The 20,239-nt window shown below is 42.9% G+C and overlaps 1 protein-coding gene across 5 annotated transcripts in view; it reads right to left on the reverse strand.

The window, feature by feature from the left end:
• Nucleotides 1-4,260: 4,260 nt before the first annotated feature.
• The window catches only part of hadhb (hydroxyacyl-CoA dehydrogenase trifunctional multienzyme complex subunit beta), a 79,605-nt gene continuing 63,626 nt past the window's right edge, over nt 4,261-20,239 (reverse strand). For all 5 annotated transcript variants that reach the window (XM_043675785.2, XM_043675776.2, XM_043675803.2 and 2 more), the window contains 7 exons: nt 17,990-18,111; nt 16,346-16,425; nt 16,187-16,234; nt 16,005-16,092; nt 13,740-13,814; nt 6,138-6,302; nt 4,261-4,474 (listed from right to left, as the gene is read on the reverse strand). In XM_043675785.2, the coding sequence (XP_043531720.2) occupies nt 4,436-4,474; nt 6,138-6,302; nt 13,740-13,814; nt 16,005-16,092; nt 16,187-16,234; nt 16,346-16,425; nt 17,990-18,111 (617 nt within the window). In that variant the 3' untranslated portion in view covers nt 4,261-4,435. The remainder of the gene's footprint in view (nt 4,475-6,137; nt 6,303-13,739; nt 13,815-16,004; nt 16,093-16,186; nt 16,235-16,345; nt 16,426-17,989; nt 18,112-20,239) is intronic.

A 20,239-nucleotide genomic window follows, 5' to 3' on the forward strand; every position in this document is an offset into this window, starting at 1 on the left:
GGAGGGACTATTCCTGTCCGGCCATTGTTGCGAGGTGTCCATTCATGTTATCGTAGCATCTGCATAATCTCACCAATATACCATATCTCAGGGCGTCCTTGCCTAAGTGTAGGAGATAAACAACATTTGACTGAGTCACAAGAGTATCTACCGTGTACATTGTGCATGATATTCCCACATGATGGTAGCATCCATGTCAATGATCTGACATGTACTGCAGAGATTGCCATGGCAGGGCTGTGTAGTGTTGTGGTCTCTGTTGTCCTGAAGGCTGGGTAGTTTGGTGCAAACGATTGTTTAATATTTGGCGGTTGTTTGAAGGTGAGATGTGAGGGCATATGGAAGGTCTTGGCAAGATATCTGTTGTCATCGATGACACGTTGAAGGCTGCGAAGTACACGGTGTAGTTTCTTCATTCCGGGCAAGTACACTATAGGTTGTCCTGGGTCTGTCTTCTGAGGAGGTTGTTGTGGTTTGTCACTGTGGCAAGTCAGAACTGGCAATTGATGAATTGAGCATCATATCCCATTCATAGGAGAGTGCCCTTCAAAATCTTTAGTCGCCGTTGTGTTTCTCCTTGTATAAGCAGATCCTGTGTATGCGCAGTGATATTATTTGAGGTGAGAAGTGAAATATTAAAAAGGACCAGAGGGGTAACATTTTCATGCGGAGGATGGGCACATGTGGAATGAGCTACCAGAGGAAGTGATGGAGGCAAACACAATAACATTTAAAAGGCATCTGGATGGATGTATGAAACAGAAGGATTTAGGAGGGATTATGGTAATTGGTGGCAAATGTGATGTAGTCAGATTTGGATATCTTGTCAATGCAGACGAGTTGGACCAGAGAGTCTGTTTCAGTGCTGTATGACTCGATGACTATAGTGTGGGGACGTCTTCAGCAAATATGACCCTTAGACTCTGGAATTCTTGCCCAAACTCCTTTATCTCCACTTCTTTAAGACACTGTTGAGACATACTTCTTTGAGCTTTTGGTCATCAATCCCAACACATGATGGATAGTTGGTATGAAATTGATTAGATTAGATTACTTACAGTATGGAAACAGGCCTTTCGGCCCAACAAGTCCACACCTACCTGCCGCAGAGTACCCATCCAGACCCATTCCCCTACATTTACCCCTTCACCTAACACTACGGGCAATTTAGCATGGCCAATTCACCTAACCTGCACATTTTTGGATTGTGGGAGGAAACCGGAGCACCCGGAGGAAACGCACGCAGACACGAGGAGAACGTGCAAACTGCACACAGAGTCGCCTGAGGCGGGATTATTCCTTGATTATTTGTTTGAGATTATTCCTGTGAAGTGCTTTGGGACCTTTACTACACTAAAGGCACTAAATTAATAATTAAACAGAGTGGGCAGCTTTTGCGAAGAGAAATCAGAGTTAATGTTTCAGCTCTGGTGATCCTTCCTCAGAACTAGACTTGAAGCATTAACTTTGATTTTTCTTCACAGATGCTACCATGTCTACTGAGCTTTTCCAGCAACTTATGTTTTTGTTTCTGATTTGTAGCATCAGCAGTTTTTGGGTGAAATGGATAATTAAATAGTTGTTGTTATAAAATAATTATGAATCTTTTACAACAGGTGGAAGATTAGCTTGCTAACTAAACATACTAGTTGAAACTTTATTGCTGGAACAGCACAGCAGGTCAGGCAGCATCCAGGGAACAGGAGATTCGACGTTTCGGGCACAGGTCCTTCTTCAGGAATGAGCAGAGAGTGTTCAGCAGGAGAAGATAAAAGGTAGGGAGGAGGGACTTGGAGGAGGGGCGTTGTAAATGTGATAGGTGGAAAGAGGTCAAGGTGAGGATGATAGGTCAGAGTAGGATGGAGGCGGAGAGGTCAAGAAGAAGACTGCAGGTCAGGAAGGCGGTGCCGGGCTGGAGGGATTCGGCTGAGACAAGGTGGGGGGAGGGGGGATGAAGAAACTGGTGAAGTCCAAGTTCATCCCCTGTGGTTGGAGGGTTCCCAGTCGGAAGATAAGACGCTCCTCCTCCGACCGTCGCGTTGTTGTGGTTTGGCGGTGGATGAGTCCAATGACCTGCATATCCCCGGTGGAGTGGGAGGGGGAGTTGAAATGCTGTGCTACAGGGTGGTTGGTCCCAGGAGGACCAGTTCAAAATACGTACAACACAGATGGCCTCCTTCTTCAAGGACCGCAATTTCCCCCCGACGTGGTCGACGGTGCCCTCCACCGCATCTCCTCCACTTCCCGCTCCTCCGCCCTTGAGCCCCGCCCCTCCAACCGCCACCAGGACAGAACCCCACTGGTCCTCACCTACCACCCCACCAATCTCCATGTACAGCGCATCATCCGCCGTCACTTCCGCCACCTCCAAACAGACCCCAGCACCAAGGATATATTTCCCTCCCCTCCCCTATCAGCTTTCCGTAGAGACCACTCCCTCCGCGACTCCCTTGTCAGATCCACACCCCCCACCGACCCAACCTCCACTCCCGGCACCTTCCCTTGCAACCGCAGGAGGTGCAACACTTGCGCCCACACCTCCCCCCTCACTTCTCTCCAAGGCCCCAAAGGAAACTTCCATATCCGCCACAGATTCACCTGCACCTCCACGCACATCATCTACTGCATCCGCTGCAGCTGGTGTGGCCTCCTCTATATTGGGGAGACAGGCCGCCTACTTGCGGAGCGATTCAGAGAGCACCTCTGGGCCACCCGGACGAACCAACCCAACCACCCTGTAGCACAGCATTTCAACTCCCCCTCCCACTCCACCGAGGATATGCAGGTCATTGGACTCATCCACCGCCAAACCACAACAACGCGACGGTCGGAGGAGGAGCGTCTTATCTTCCGACTGGGAACCCTCCAACCACCGGGGATGAACTTGGACTTCACTAGTTTCTTCATCCCCCCTCCCCCCACCGTGTCTCAGCCGAATCCCTCCAGCCCGGCACCGCCTTCCTGACCTGCAGTCTTCTTCTTGACCTCTCCGCCTCCATCCTACTCCGACCTATCACCCTCACCTTGACCTCTTTCCACCTATCACATTTCCAACGCCCCTCCTCCAAGTCCCTCCTCCCTACCTTTTATCTTCTCCTGCTGAACACTCTCTGCTCATTCCTGAAGAAGGGCCTGTGCCCGAAACGTCGAATCTCCTGTTCCCTGGATGCTGCCTGACCTGCTGTGCTGTTCCAGCAATAAAGTTTCAACTTTGATCTCCAGCATCTGCAGACCTCACTTTCTCCAACTAAACATACTATCCAAACTCTTACCCATTGATTCTAAAGAATGTTCCAAAAGATTTAACATTGTCATTCATACTCCAAATTTTTAAAAAGGAACATAGTAATAGTGAGAGCGCATTCTTACCCATGATTTTAAAATTATCAGGACTTATTGAAGTGCACAGATCCTTGCAATATGAGCTGGAGTATTTCAATGATTTTGTTCTGAGGAGTTAATACAGATACAGGTGCATTTGTATAGATATACACTATTCCTGAATAAAGACCAAAGTTCAAACTATACTTTGGATTAAATAGAGTCCTCAATGCATTGGCTTTAAGGTCACAGATTCAATTAGTTTTAGGCAGTCACAATACAGTGCTGTCAATTTAACAGCACAAAAATGTCACTAATTCAAAGCGGTAATGAAACAGATCTTTCACAAGTGCTAGAATTAGGAGTAGATGAATCTTATACTGTTATTACAAAATCATTGAATTATTGCAGCACTGACTAAAGCAACTTAGCCCAGTGCCTCTGCACCAGTTCTAGTATCTAGTACCAATCTTCTGCCTTTTTCCCCATATCTGTGCACACCATTGCCAACCAAATAGATATCCAACACCCACTTGAATGCCCTATCTGCTTGATGGGTAAAACATTTTCTTACATCATCCTTGCTTTATTTGCACATCACTTTAAATCTATGCCCTTTATGCAGAGAAAGTTATTTTATAAAAGAAAACTTTGACCATTGTTTTAACTGTTCTGAGTGCCACACAAAGAAATGTAATTCTAATTCCTCTTGTGTTTGGATAAAATTAAAGATGCTTGTATTGTAAACTAATGTGTCTATAAAGATTATTGGAAGTCCATACATTTAATATATTCACTGCTTATTAAAGAAAAAAAGCTGTTAACACACTTTATATATCAGCATATCTGACTTACTCTTTTTATAAAATAACAATAGGTACACATTCTAGGATTTCAGGCAGTATTAAAATTCTAAGACGTGGAAAAAAAGAATTTAAAGACCTCCAGAACTCATTTTATTGACAGATCCAATGGTTTGAATTTTAATTGACAAATGTAGGTGGTATTTAAAAAATGTATCTGCTCAGTCCAGCAGACTATTTTGGGTCGTCTTCATTTAATGCTCCACTGCATTGGAATGGCATTGATTTAATTCAGAAAGCCAAAACGCTTTTCATTTTTGAGGATAGGTTTCTATGATCATTCCATGGCCCTGAGAAGAGAACATGCAAGATATATCAACAGTTGACGGAGTTTTCCTTGAAAATAATTAAGCATGTGAATGCAAAATTATATGATCTAAACAATTTTTTTTTCCTAAACATAACTCATCATAGCCCTGATTTGCTATGCATCTGGATGCCAGATTATTCAGCAGGGAAAAGGCAACAGATTAGTCTCTATATGAAGGATGAAGTAAAGTGTTCTACATGGAAAAATCAATTAATGATTTCAGAAAATGAAACACCTTAGGTTGTGGGCTAAGTTGAACAGCTACCATGAAAAATAAACTGTTGCAAATTAGGTGTGATACCGAATGCTGTGCTCTGCAGTGTGAACCCACATTGTTTGTGGGTTGAAACAAAATTTATTGGCTCATAGATATGTTATTATTTGAATACAAGGATGGTGTAAACACAAAACTTGGAGAAAAGAAGTCAAAGGTTTTGATGGAACACACCTCGGACTTTTCTTGTACAGCAAACTTCATTTTAACCAAAACCTTATGAACCAGCACTCTCAATAAAGCAGCAAAAATTATATACCCGAAGTACTGGAACTTTACTGTATCATCATCACGATCTCTGCAATCCCCAATTAGTCAGTTGAGGATGAGAGGGAGAAGACTCTCTGCTAGTAAGTTTTAATTAAGGCAAAGTTTCATTATTTACAGCATGAATTATTTAATAAGGTATAACAGTGATGTGTACACCCCCTGTTATACTTCTATTATTTAATGTTTTTTTTACATTGATTATATGGACCTCTGGATCAACTTCAAAGTGTGGCACTGGAAAAGCAGATCAGACAGCATCCGAGGTGCAGGATAGGCGACGTTTTGGGCATAAGCCCTTTATCAAGGACATGGGGTGGATCAGTCGGTTGCATAGGCAAGTGCTGAGCAAGGAGACATGGCTGTAGTAGTGGGTCTGCTTCGGGATGTGGTTGAAGAGCTTCAGGGCAGAGGAGGTAACCTGGGGGGGTGCAGTAGGAGAGAGACTCACTTAGATCCTTGGGGAGAGAGGAGAAGTTCTTCAAGGTGGGGTTCCTTGGAAGAGGCTTCGCTGTAAGGTTTCCAGTGACGAGGAGAAAGTAGGACTGCAAATGCTGGACAGTCAGAGTCGAAACGTGTGGAGTTGGAAAAGCACAGCAAGTCAGGCAGCATCTGAGGAACAGGAGAATCGCGCTTCGGGCATAAGCCCTTCATCAGGAATGTTACATTTCAGGTGTCAGTTAATAAAATGTTTCCTATATTAGACTGTCCTTGTATCAATAAATGACACAGTGGTATTTGTAAAGAATACCTGAGGACTAATAGTAAACTACAAAATTCTAATGTAATTTTCAGCAAGTCAGAATTTAATATTTCAGATGACTCCAAAGACTGCTCTAAAAAATGAATGAGCCAAATTTATAGCATCATGAATCATAAAGTTTGCTGGACAGCAAATGTTTTAGGGTGCCATTGTAAAAATAGCTTTCACAGTCAGCTTTCGTGTTGTAACATGGACCGCTCAAGAAAGTTGCCTGAGACTGGAATTGAACACAGATCCCTGGCACTGAGAGACAATTGTGCTAACCATGAAGACATTGTGTGAAAGATTTATTAACTATTGTAAAGTTGAAACATACAAAATAAAAAATAAAAGCCAAACCTGTCCTCCAGCAGCACAAGCTGCAACAAGTGCATACTGTCCACCTTCCTTAATCAGTCTGTGAGCAGCTGTTGTCACAAGGCGGCAACCAGTGGCACCAAAAGGATGTCCCAGAGACAGCGAACCACCCCAGCAGTTAAACTTTTCCATTTTAGGAACACCAACCTAGCAAAATTATAGAAAATCTTACAATGCATAATAAATTGGAAGCTATATGTAAAACAAAATATTAAATACCTCATTGTAATTTTCATTATGCAAAAGATTTCAAAGATATCTTAACAAATTAACCCTTCTGATTTCACTGCCTACTAGTCATCCAAACCCAGTTTGGCAAAAAATTTTTAAAAAGTAGCTAGCCAGAACATCCCCCTCTTTGAAGAGGAAGGCATTGCTTCCCCAATAGCAAACAGTATCATTTTCCTGATTTTGTCCCCACACCCTTGTCTTTCCTATTCCCGACACATTACATGACAATATGCCATATGCAGTTTTGTCTGCCATGCGTACATCATCAGAACTTCAGTTCAAAAATCTGTGAAGTATATAATTTCAGAAGGGGGTTCTTTTTCAGATTGGCGACCTGTGAAAAGTAGGGCTCAGTGCTAGGACCAAAACTGTGTACAAAATATATTAATGCCTTGGAGGAAGAGAGGAATGTACTGTATCCAATTTACAGACAACACAAAAATAGGTGGAAAGGAAGGTTGTGAGAGGTATGCAAACAGTTTACCAAGAGATATTGATAGGTTAAATAAGTGGGCAATAGGTTAGAAAATGTGAAGTTGTTTATTATGGAAGGGAGAACAAATGAACACAGTATTAATTAAGTGGAAATAAACTGCAGAAAGCCGCAACACAAAGAATCATAGAATCCCTACAATGCGGAAACAGCCCATTCAGCCCCATCAAGTCCACACCTACCCTCTAAAGAGCATCCCGCTCAGACCTGCCTCTCCAACCTACCCCTGCATTTCCCATGGCCAATCTACCTAACCTGAACAAAGACCAAAGAAAATTTACAGCCCAGGAACAGGCTCTTCGGCCCTCCAAGCTTGACTCGATCCAAATCTATTGTCTAAACCTGTCGCCCAATTCCTAAGCATCTGTATCCCTCTGCTCCCCACCAATTCATGCATCTGTCAAGACGCATCTTAAATGAATCTACTGTGCCTGCCTCTACCACCTCTGCTGGCAACGCGTTCCAGACACCCACCAACCTCTGTGTGAAGTACCTGCCGTGTGTATCCCCCTTAAACTTTTCACCTCTCACCTTGAAAGTTTGACCTTGCGTTATGGAATTCTTCACCCTGGGAAAAAGCTTATCTCTATTTAGCCTGTCTATACCCTTCATGATTTTATAGACCTCAATCAGATCCCCTCCTCAATTTCCTTTTCTCTAATGAAAATAAACCTAACCTACCCAACCTCTCTTCATAGCTAGCACCTTCCATACCAGGCAACATCCTCGTAAACCTTCTCTGCACCCTCTCCAAAGCGTCCATATCCTTTTGGTAATGTGGCGACCAGAACTGTACACAGTATTCTAAATGCAGCCGAACTAATGTCTTGTACAATTTTAACATGACTTGCCAGCTCATATAATCAATACCATGTCCAATGAAGGCAAGCATACCATATGCCTTCTTGATCACTTTATCCACCTGTGCAGCAACCTTCAGGGTACAAATGGACCTGCACTTCCAGATCTCACTGCCCATCAACTATTCCCAAGGCTCTTTAGTTCATTATATAATTCGCTCTAGAATTAGATTTGCCTAAATGCATCATCTCAAATTTGTCTGGTTTGAACTCCATATTGAACCTGCATATCTTTGGACTATGGGAGGTAATCGGAGCACCCAGAGGAAATCCATGCAGGCACGGGGGATGTGTGCAAACTCTACACAGTTGCCTGAGGCTGGAATTGAACACAGATCCCTGGCACTGTGAGGCAGCGGTGCTAACCATGAAGACATTGTGCTTCAAAGGGACATGTGCAAGACAGACAAAGATGGCACACAAGTGCAGCAGGTATTCAGGGGGGCAAATGGAATGTTGTCTCTTATTTCAAGGAGTATATGAGCAGAGAAGACTGACTACAACTAAACAAGCTACTGGTGGGATCATGACTGGAGCAGTGAGAGCAGTTTTGGTCCCTTATTTAAGAAAAGTTATTATCGCACTGAAGACAGTTCAGCAACGACTTCTAAAAAAATTGAGAGCCAGCCAGAAAGGAAGAAAAGGCAAAATAAGAATATTCAGAATTTATTCTCTGTAATTCTCACGGTTACTTTCCAATTTGAAGATCTGAATGTACATCCCAGACTAGATTATATTCATCTAACTACATAAGCTTCACATTGTTAAGAAAGAGAGATGATATCCGAAGTAATCCCAACCTGCAATAAAAATAAAGAAAACATCTTTCTAAACAGAAACCATAAGGGTCATGTGGCAGAGCAGCGGTGACTTAGGAACCAGCTTGACAGACAGTAGACCCGGTTGGGCGCAGGGGATATAGCGGGGGGGGGGGGGGGGGGGGGGGGGGAGAGAGAGCGCGAGAGCAGGCGCGAGCGAGGGGAGGAGGGAGAGAGAGAGAGCGAGAGCGCGCAGAGAGACAGCGAGCAAGAGAGAAAAAAAAAGGTGTTATTTGTGTGGTTTGCTGGTCATTAGGCAGAGGAAGACATCAGATATGCTGAATAGGGTGAGTAATTTGTTCTGAGTTCAATAGTTGGTAAGGATTACAATGGAAGGAGACACTTTCAGCTTGTGTTCACTGTGTGTTCAGGTGGAGTAGGTGCCCAGAGGAGGGGGCAAGTTTGAACAGTGCCTGGCATCTTTGCTTCTGCTTCAGAGTCAGCACCACTTTCCATTTGGAAGCCTGCCAACACCAAAAGCCTTACAGCCAACCAGGGAACTGACTGAAGGCTATTTGCCGTGGCTTGGCTGACTGGGTGAAATGTAGAGCAGCAGTTGGGAAGCAAAACAGACAGCAGGGAAGAGGGGCATGGGGCACTCCTCTGGCTCCCCGTAGTTGTGAAATTTCCTGAGCTGGAGACTCTCCTTGGGCTTGGCTCCTTCTCAGCATCGAGAACTTGGTTTGACTGGCAAAGGGATGCAGAGGGTGGAAGATTTGCTCCGCTCCTGCTCAGGAGTTTACTCAATCATTTTTTTCAAAATCAGACTAGTGAAGTATGTTTGGGCAACAGGCTTGATTTACTGCCCTCAGTGATGGCTGCAGCCTCTCACCTGAATCCCACCACAATGGTGCACCTTGGCCAAAGGGAATACCAGGACCAGTGCTGCTGGGCTGTACACTTGTGGGTGTGAAATTGGAGATCTGGGGACAGAGCTGGAGTGGGGCAGGAATGGAGATCTGCAACCGAAAAAAGCACAGGACTAAAGATCAAGGAATAGAGTTGGGACAGAAACATGTAGGATTCATAGAATCTCTACAGTGGGGAAGCAGACTATTTGGCCCATCAAGTTTACAGTGACCCTGTGAAGAGCATCCCACCCAGACACCCCCCCCTCCCCTACCCTATCCCTGTAACCTGCATTTCACATGGCTAATCTACTCAGCTTGCACATTCCTGCACAATATGGGCAATTTAGCATGGCCAATCCACCTAACTTGCACATCTTCAGACTGTTGGAGGAAACCGGAGCACCTGGAGAAAACACACGCCTGAGAGTGTAATTGAACCCGGGTCCATGGATCTGTGAGGCAGCAATGCTAACCACTGAACCACCGTGCCAATTCTTAAGGGGCTTGACAAGGTAGAACATAGAACATAGAACAATACAGCACAGAACAGGCCCTTCGGCCCACGATGTTGTGCCGAACTTCTAACCTAGATTAAGTACCCATCCATGTACCTATCCAAATGCCGCTTAAAGGTCGCCAATGATTCCGACTCTACCACTCCCACGGGCAGCGCATTCCATGCCCCCACCACTCTCTGGGTAAAGAACCCACCCCTGACATCTCCCCTATACCTTCCACCCTTCACCTTAAATTTATGTCCCCTTGTAACACTCTGTTGTACCCGGGGAAAAAGTTTCTGACTGTCTACTCTATCTATTCCTCTGATCATCTTATAAACCTCTATCAAGTCACCCCTCATCCTTCGCCGTTCCAACGAGAAAAGGCCGAGAACTCTCAACCTATCCTCGTACGACTTCCTCTCCATTCCAGGCAACATCCTGGTAAATCTTCTCTGCACCCTCTCCAAAGCTTCCACATCTTTCCTAAAGTGAGGCGACCAGAACTGCACACAGCACTCCAACTGTGGCCTAACCAAAGTCCTGTACAGCTGCAACATCACTTCACGACTCTTGAATTCAATCCCTCTGCTAATGAACGATAATACTCCATAGGCCTTCTTACAAACTCTATCCACCTGAGTGGCAACCTTCAAAGATCTATGTACATAGACCCCAAGATCCCTCTGTTCCTCCACCTGACTAAGAACCCTACCATTAACCCTGTATTCCGCATTCTTATTTGTTCTTCCAAAATGGACAACCTCACACTTGGCAGGGTTGAACTCCATCTGCCACTCCTCAGCCCAGCTCTGCATCATATCTAAGTCCCTCTGCAGCCGACAACAGCCCTCCTCACTGTCCACAACTCCACCTCTCTTCGTATCATCTGCAAATTTACTGACCCACCCTTCGACTCCCTCATCTAAGTCATTAATAAAAATTACAAACAGCAGAGGACCCAGAACTGATCCCTGCGGAACTCCACTTGTAACTGGGCTCCAGGCTGAATATTTACCATCTACCACCACTCTCTGCCTTCGACCGGTTAGCCAGTTTTCTATCCAATTGGCCAAATTTCCCTCTATCCCATGCCTCCTGACTTTCCGCATAAGCCTACCATGGGGAACCTTATCAAATGCCTTACTAAAATCCATGTACACTACATCCACTGCTCTTCCCTCATCCACATGCTTGGTCACCTCCTCGAAGAATTCAATAAGACTTGTAAGGCAAGACCTACCCTTCACAAATCCGTGCTGGCTGTCCCTAATCAAGCTGTGTCTTTCCAGATACTCATAAATCCTATCCCTCAGTACCCTTTCCATTACTTTGCCTACCACAGAAGTAAGACTAACAGGCCTGTAATTCCCGGGGTTATCCCTATTCCCTTTTTTGAACAGGGGCACAACATTCGCTACTCTCCAGTCCCCTGGTACCACCCCCGTTGCCAGTGAAGACGAGAAGATCATTGCCAATGGTACTGCAATTTCCTCTCTTGCTTCCCACATAATCCTAGGATATATCCCGTCAGGCCCGGGGGACTTGTCTATCCTCAAGTTGTTCAAAATGTCCAACACATCTTCCTTCCTAACAGGTATCTCTTCTAGCTTACCAGTCCATTTCACACTCTCCTCTTCTACAATACGGTCCCTCTCGTTCGTAAATACTGAAGAGAAGTACTTGTTCAAGACCTCTCCTATCTCTTCCGACTCAATACACAGTCTCCCACTACTGTCCTTGATCGGACCTACCCTCGTTCTCGTCATTCTCAGGTTTCTCACATACGCATAAAATGCCTTGGGGTTATCCTTGATCCTATCCGCCAACGATTTTTCATGCCCTCTCTTAGCTCTCCTAATCCTTTTCTTCAGGTCCCTTCTGGCTATCCTGTATCCCTCCACTGCTCTGTCTGAATCCTGTTTCCTCAACCTTATGTAAGCCTCCTTCTTCCTCTTTACCAGACATTCAACCTCTCTCGTCAACCAAGGCTCCCTCACACGACCATTTCTTTCCTGCCTGATAGGTACATACATATCATGGACACGTCGTATCTGCTCTTTGAAAAAGTTCCACATTTCCACCACATCCTTCCCTGACAGCCTATGCTCCCAACGTATGCTCCTCAAATCCTGCCTTACAGCATCGTAATTTCCCTTCCCCCAATTATAAAATCTACCTTGTTGTGCGCACCTATCTCTCTCCATAACCAAGGTGAAAGTCACAGAATTGTGGTCACCATCACCAAAATGTTCACCCACTAACAAGCCCACCACTAGACATGGTGGTGAAAGCAGCATACATAATGATTGCCTTCATTAGCCAGGGTAAATGCTGAGAGGATGCTTCCTCTCACGGAAGAGCCGAATGAGAGGGTACTGTGTCAGGAAAAAGAGGTGCCAATTTGAGACTAAGATAAGGAGGAATTTCTTCCCTTAGCAGGTTGAGTGTCTCTGGAACTCGTTGCCACAAAGAGCTGTGGACTAAACCCTTGTGCATTTTTCAGACTGTGATAGATAGATTCTTGCTCAGTCAGGGAATCAAGGGTTACAGGGGAAAAGGGCAAGGAAGTGGATGAGACACATTTTGGAGGAGAAAGGTGAGGACTGCAGATGCTGGAGATCAGAGCTGAAAATGTGTTGCGAGAAAAGCGCAGCAGGTCAGGCAGCATTTTGGATCAATCATGATCCTACTGAATGACACAGCAAGCTCAAGGGGCGAAATGGCCTTCTCCTGTTCTTATTTTTTTGGTCCATTGGAGCTGTGGACAGGCTCATGATGGAGCATCTGTGGTCCTCAGGATGTTGTGGACAGTATATTTCAGGAGCTGGTCACAACAGAAGTAATAGCTGCACAAGTAGGAAAGTGTTGGGTGACCACCAGGAAGACTAGGCATGGGCATGTAGTGCACGATGACATCAAAACTGGTGTCATTGCTGAGGACGATGGTCTCCTGCTACAGTCTGATACTGATTAGCTATTAAAGAGGGCAGAGCAATGGCAGAGGGAATTTACTTCTGAAATGAGAGGTGAAGTATGGGAGGTCTACTAAGGGAAGGATCTATAAAATGAATAAGTAGGTATTTAGGGAGTAATGAGGAACAAAGGGACCTTGGTGTACAAGTCAATAAATTCCCCAACGATGTCAGCGTAGGTAGACATGGTGGTGAAAGCAGCATACATAATGATTGCCTTCATTAGCCAGGACATCGAATATATGAGCAAGGAAGACTATTACAACTCCATAAAACATTGGTTTGGCTACAGATGAAATACCGTGTGCAGTTCTGGTCACTACGCCATCAGATGGACGTGACCGCACTGGAGAGGTTGCAGAGGAAAGTCAATAGGATGTTGCTCAGGATGGAAAGTCTCAGTTACGAGAAAAGATAGGTTAGGTTTGTTTTCCCTGGAGCAGAGGAGGCGAACAGCTGGGGGATGGGGGGGTGGGGGTGGAATTGAATTGAGATATACATGATAACAAAAGGCATAGATAGAGTAAATTATGATAAGCTTTTCTGTAAGCAGATATATCTAAGAGCAGAGGACACAAGTTTAAACTGAGAACTGAGTGGTTTAGAGTGGATCTGGGGAAATGTCTTTTCATTAGGAGGGTGGTAGAAATAGGAAACATGCTGCCTGAGATGATGGCGGAAGCAGGTACTCTTGCAACATTTAAGAAGCATCTGGATGAGCACTTAAAACGCCATGGTGGGCTATCGACCAAGTGTAGATAAATGGGATTAGTATAGTTGGTTGGCTTGGACATAATGAACCGAAGGGCCTGTTTCTAAGTGGTACGACTCTAAAACGGCAAGTTCAATTGAAACATACCCTTGATTTTCTACCCATATAGGTCTTTGCAAACCAGTCAGAATCCATAGCTTTCATATTAGAGAGGATCTGTGCCTGTTCAAAAAAAAAAGTAAATTTAAGTTAATGCTATTCTAAGCAAAAGAATATAAAGATTCATCGATATGGACACCACTTCTGATGCAACACTAAAACTCACAGTAATAATACAATAGTTTGACAGAGATCCTAAGTAATTTCGGATAAAACGTAAGCCAATCCTTACAAAGTCTTCTCAAAGAGGTTTGGTTTTAGAAAAAAATGTAAATCAACTGTTTCATATAATTATCACTCAACAGCAAAACCAAACAAGATACATCCTACTATTAATTGAGAATATTTCAATTAGTAAAGGCCTACTTACAACATGTGACAGTGTGAAAGAATTTACTATGTCCCTTGTCAAGCTGTCCCAAAACAGCAATGACATAGGAATCTAACAATGTAAAAAATGCCTGGTATATCCTGCCCACAAAACACAGGATAAATCTCGTCCACCCATTTACTTGACTCCCAACTGTTAGTAAACCAATGAATTTGTTGTGTTGCCATAGTCTTACCAGACCATAGGGGCTGCTTTCTCATCAGACAGTAGCACCTGGTGATAATTTAATCTGAGGGCCACCAGACCTCAAGCGAGGAAAAAGGTTGAGAAGGGAGAGTCCCTCATTGTAATCTCAAACTGGTGATGGGAATTGGCATCACAGCTAACTAAGCTAACGGATTCCCAAACCAATGAATTGTATCATCAGTGGTGTTATCAATAAACCCTACTCACCAATCTTCTATGGACCAATGTTGACCTCAGGTTCCATGAGGACAAAGTGACACCAGACCAAACATGTTTCTTTAAAAAGAGCTGCATTCAGGAGGCAAGAAGGTTACTGCTCCTACTATGAAGGCTGCTTTATCAATGACTCTACCTCCATGACAAGATCAGAACTAGGTACATGTGCTGAAAAGTTTACATTGTAAATGGAATTGAACAATCTCTGAGGTAATGAAGCAGTCCTTATTTGCATGCAACTGAAATGCATAGCTTCTAGATTTAGACTGAACCAGCAAGCAAAATTAGTGCCACACAGTGCTACAGAACAACCATCAGTAAGAAGAGAAAGCCTAATTATCTCTCCTTCATATTCAACATTATTGAATCCCCACCAACACCTTGGAAGCAACATAAATAGTTGCTTTAGCATGATGTGGAAGTGCTGTTGTTGATTGGGGTGGACAAAGTTAAAAGTCATCAGGTTAAGTCCAGCCACTTTGTTTGAAATTCAAAGCTGAATTCACTTGATGAAGGAACAGCACTCCAAAAGCTTGTAATTTCAAATAAACCAGCTGGACTATAATCTGGTGTCGTGTGACTTCTGACTGTGGCTGTGTGTGCAGATCAAAGGTCAAGTATTGATTTCACAAAGCCTGACATCAACAAGGACCAAGTCATGGATATGTTCAAAGAATCCCCACTTACTGGCATGAATGCAGTACCAACACTACTTCAGAGTCTTGGCACCATTCAGATAAAACTGACTGACACCCCTTCCACCATTTTCACACATCACAACAGCAGTGCTACTTATAAAATGCATTGCAGCAACTTGCCAAAGCTTCTTTAACAGCAAATCCCCAATCTAAAACCATAAATGTTAAGCAAGACAAGGGTTGCAGATACATAGAGCATCACCATCTGCAAACTTCTCTCCAAGTCACATTACATTCTGGCTTGGAAATACATTGTTGTTCCTTCATCATTGCTTAATCAAAATTGTTGACTTTTCTGCCTAACAATACCAAGAGAGAGCCTGAATCACAGATTGCAATGGTTCAGGAAGCCAGATTACCAACACCTCCAGGGAAATGAGGATAGGTGTCATAACTAGGCCTTGCAAGTGATACCAGTTGAAATGTTATCACAGACTTAGACAGCGGTGAAACAAAATTCAGCTTCATTTATGGATAATCTATTTTTTAAAAAAAGTTACTCTGAATACACATAGATAGTGATGAAATCAGCCTTTGAGAATTAGAGAACAGATACATTTACCAATTCATCACACCATATTCACACAAAGGCAATTCCTTTTGATTGTTTTTTGAAACATCCACAATGGATAAAACACATTGTGGATCCACCAGAAAGCAAAATAGATTTGATTACAATCTTTTCATTCTGGATAACTTTATCTAGAAGGCATCTCCTCACATGGACTTCCTGTTTCTTTTGATCTTAACATGTAAACTCACTGCGAAAGCTTCATGGAACTCAAAGACATCAATATCCTCATGAGTTAATCCAGCTTTTTCCAAAACTTTAGGAGTGGCATACGTTGGCCTAGGATTAAAAGAATGGTTAGTTACAGAAAGAAAGCATCTGGAAAATGACACACAAACTTAATTAGGTGGAAAGTATTGATTTAAAAACTTACCCTAGGAGCAACTGGTCTTTAGGATCCTGAGAAACATATACAAAATCCCTGAAAATAACCAAATATTATTAAAAATATATAGGCCACACTACAGCACATTTATACTTGCCCCCTTTATTCCTCCCCTTAAGACCAACGAGAAACAAGTAGCTTCCTTACCTCAGATATGCAAGTGGTTTGTAACCCATAGCTAGTGCTTTTTCTTCAGACATCATCAACACTGCTGATGCACCATCTGTCTGAAATTCAGACCATGGAAAGGTTATGCTCAAGGACATACCTGAACCTTGGGAATATATACATTTCCAAAAATAAGCAAAAGCTATATTTTGTGAAGTGGGAATATGGCCACAATTATTTTTTTTTCCCATACTTGGAATTGCCCTGGGGTCAATCTCAGCAGCCATATTTGTAATCTGTATCTAAAATTCCTAACAACTCATCTGTATTTCTAACTTCTCAGTAATTTGGTAAAAGCAACAAATTTGGTTTCAAACTACAATTGCGAATAGGGAAGCTTGGCATTATGGAGAAACAAAATCAGAAAATGCTGGAAAATCCCAGCAGGTCTGGCATAATCTGTGGAGACAAAGCAGAGTTAACGTTTTGGGTCCAGTGACACGTCTTCAGAACTGCCTAGTTATTCATAGGAGTCAACGCTTAGAACGCTTCCCCACAAAAGTATCATTTAGACTCTCCATCTCAACCCAGAGTCATGAATTTAAGTTCAAGGTTCAATAAATCATATATTGAAAACTTTATGGTGTTTATCTACAGTAATGATGGACTTGTAGTGACAATTGTGCACCCCCTCACATAATATAATGAACCCAACCAGTGGTAAAACTGGACAAGCCAGATTCCTGAATGAATCCTGGCTTGATAGATCCAAACTTTCGTCACTATGGTGGTCAGTCATTGAACATATTCAAAAGAGGCTGCCAATATATTTTTCACAAGAGGGCATCAAAATTTATTACACACAAAAGGAAATAAACTGTTCTACACAATAAAATAAAATAAAATATTTGAAATAGTTTTACCTCAGAGATCAATAAATAAAGATTCAACCCTTTTACATTCAATAACCTTACAGGAACACAAGCCTCAGTGAAGGGTCACATTGGCCTGGCAGTACTTGCTTTTCCCCAGCAAGCTTCTGCATTCAGTCAATGCTATCTTCATTAGTTAATGACTTTTCACGAGCTCTTCAAACATTAGGCTAATACAGTTCACTTATTTCTTTATATGGATTTCTAAAATTCCTTTTCCACAGCCTTCTGCTTAGGGAGTTCTCGCTCTCAAATTCTAAAAGAACCTTTTGGTTGTGTCAAGTCTTCTGTGTGGTGTAAGACAACTTTTTGTGAGGCAAAAGCACATTTATCCCCTCTCTTCCACTTTTCCTGTACTAAACTATTTATCATATGGGTTATTGTTCTTTTTTAAAAAAAGCCTTATTTAATTGGATATAAATACATTTCCAGATACTCTCAGGAGTCAAAGCGAAAACTAAAACTATATCCTTCTTAACATAAGCAATGTTTTGAAATATAAAACAACTTAAAAGTTGGACGTGGCTCTATCCTTTTTAGAACCCAAGATTCCAAATAAACATTATAATCTTGAATTTTCATCAGAAAATATTCAGGTAGTTCTCAAAATCAATTGTAACAACCAACACAAATATGTGCCCCTGATAAGGAGCACAGACTATTGCAACAAGCTGCTTCAAAATCAATTTATTCTCTTAAATCATTGTCATAATATTCATCAGTAATTCACAATATTGTTCTAAGCTTTTACCAGAAATGATGCATTGGCAGCAGTAATTGTTCCATGTGGTTTGATAAATGCTGGCTTCAATCTAGCCATGTTTTCAATTGATGATGGTCTAATTCCATTGTCTTTAGTGACTGTGTGACGACCTGATTTAAAACAACATGTATAATAAGTCATACAAATCCAATTCAGCTTCTTAGCCACATAAATACACCTTTTCCTCCAGAAAGCAAACATTTTTTCAGTGAAAATTACAGTTACTTTTATTTGCTTTGAGATACAAATGCCTCCTTGTGTTAAGATTGTAACAGGTGCTTTTGTTTTATGCAATCAGCCGAGTCAGGTCACTGGGTGTAGAAAGACCAACTAAAAATGCTATATTCAGGTCAAACTGTCATCAAGTCTTTAATTGCTCGAATTACTGTGCTCTAAAATAAGTCAGATCTTGTGGGATCATCTCCAAAATGAACAGTGGATGACAGAAAACAGATAAAGCTTACTGTAAGAACAAATTAAAAATAAGCAAATAATGGTTGCAGGAATCCTGTCTGAAGTAGGTTTGATCACTTTCAAGTCAGTTCCTAAGCAGGGCTAACCCTAGAGCATAATGATGCCCCAATTTACAACAAATTACAATTTAAGTGACAGAAGCGCCAAGGAGGAAAACATTACACGAGGTCAGCAAGGCTGTACTGCTAAGAATATATTGGACATGCATTGAGTGTCTTTCACTTATATCCTCTATAGATAAGTGCAAACAAAAATGGGGAAATATTTAACCAAAGCTTCTAAGCCTAATGTTCAAGGATTATCTGCACATAGGCTTTTGTTCAAAACATGAGCAACAGAGAATGTCTGTTCAGGCATCATGTTTATCTTGGACCTACAAATAACAGATGCGGCCAGGTCAAGGTGTAACTTATCAGGGTAGAATTTTTTTTTAAGCTTTCAATGGTCCGATAATAAAATTTGATGGAAAGGTGCAAAACTGGAGATAAAACCAATGCTTTTGGTATTTCCAGACAGTTTCCCATCTAAGATTTTAACAGACGGCTGGTTGCTCAATATTCACAATCAACTATTATATTGGATAACCACAGAAAATGGGAACGTGGATTATGACATGTAATTAACCTGCACCTGTTCATTCCATTGCAGGTATTAAACTTTGCCTGCATGATTTTGTGATTTGTATGTATAAAAGGGCTGCACTATCAGCAGGGTGACCAATATTGTTAGCACCTAGCATTAAAAGGTGCAAGCTCATATCCAAGGCCCCAAGGGACCCTTCCATATCCGCCACAAATTCACCTGCACCTCCACACACATTTACTGCATCCGCTGCACCCGACGTGGCCTCCTCTATATTGGGGAGACAGGCCGCCTACTTGTGGAACGTTTCAGAGAACACCTCTGGGACACCCGGACCAACCAACCCAACCACCCCGTTGCTCAACACTTCAACTCCCCCTCCCACTCCACCAAGGACATGCAGGTCCTTGGACTCCTCCATCGCCAGACCATAGCAACACGACGGCTGGAGGAAGAGCGCCTCATCTTCCGCCTTGGAACCCTCCAACCACAAGGGATGAATGCAGATTTCTCCAGCTTCCTCATTTCCCCTGCCCCCACCTTGTCTCAGTCCCAACCCTCAAACCTTCCTAACCTGCAATCTTCTTCCTGACCTCTCCACCTCCACTCTGGCCTATCACCCTCACCTTAACCTCCTTCCACCTATCGCATTTCCAACGCCTCTCTCTCAAGTCCCTCCTCTCTACCTTTTATCTTAGCCTGCTTGGCACACTCTCCTCATTCCTGAAGAAGGGCTCATGCCCGAAACGTCGATTCTCCTCCTTCTTGGATGCTGCCTGACCTGCTGCACTTTTCTAGCAACACATTTTCAGCTCGGATCTCCAGCATCTGCAGTCCTCACTTTCTCCAAGCTAATATTTATTAAAGATGAGGTGTATTGTGGCTGGCATTGCTTACTTCATTCCAAACAATGTGCATGGTAAGCCCGGGAAATGATTTAGGACAGAACAGATCTTGCACCAAGGTTTTTGGATACTGCAGTGAAAGGTGGGGTAGAACAGTTGGAGAGATGTCATATTCACACATTTAGGAGAGAGTGGAAAAGAATACTAGAAGAGATCTACATGGAACAGAATACAGTGCAGGAGCTAATTAATGATTTCACCCAAGTTATGAGTGTACCTTCAACAACATGACATCTCACCAACTGCACCACTAATCTCAAGCACTTCTCAATTCATC

Source organism: Chiloscyllium plagiosum, unplaced genomic scaffold (genome assembly GCF_037043375.1).
Source record: "Chiloscyllium plagiosum isolate Xiang-an unplaced genomic scaffold, Cpla_swu_hap1 HiC_scaffold_3, whole genome shotgun sequence".
NCBI classification, from domain to species: Eukaryota; Metazoa; Chordata; class Chondrichthyes; order Orectolobiformes; family Hemiscylliidae; genus Chiloscyllium; species Chiloscyllium plagiosum.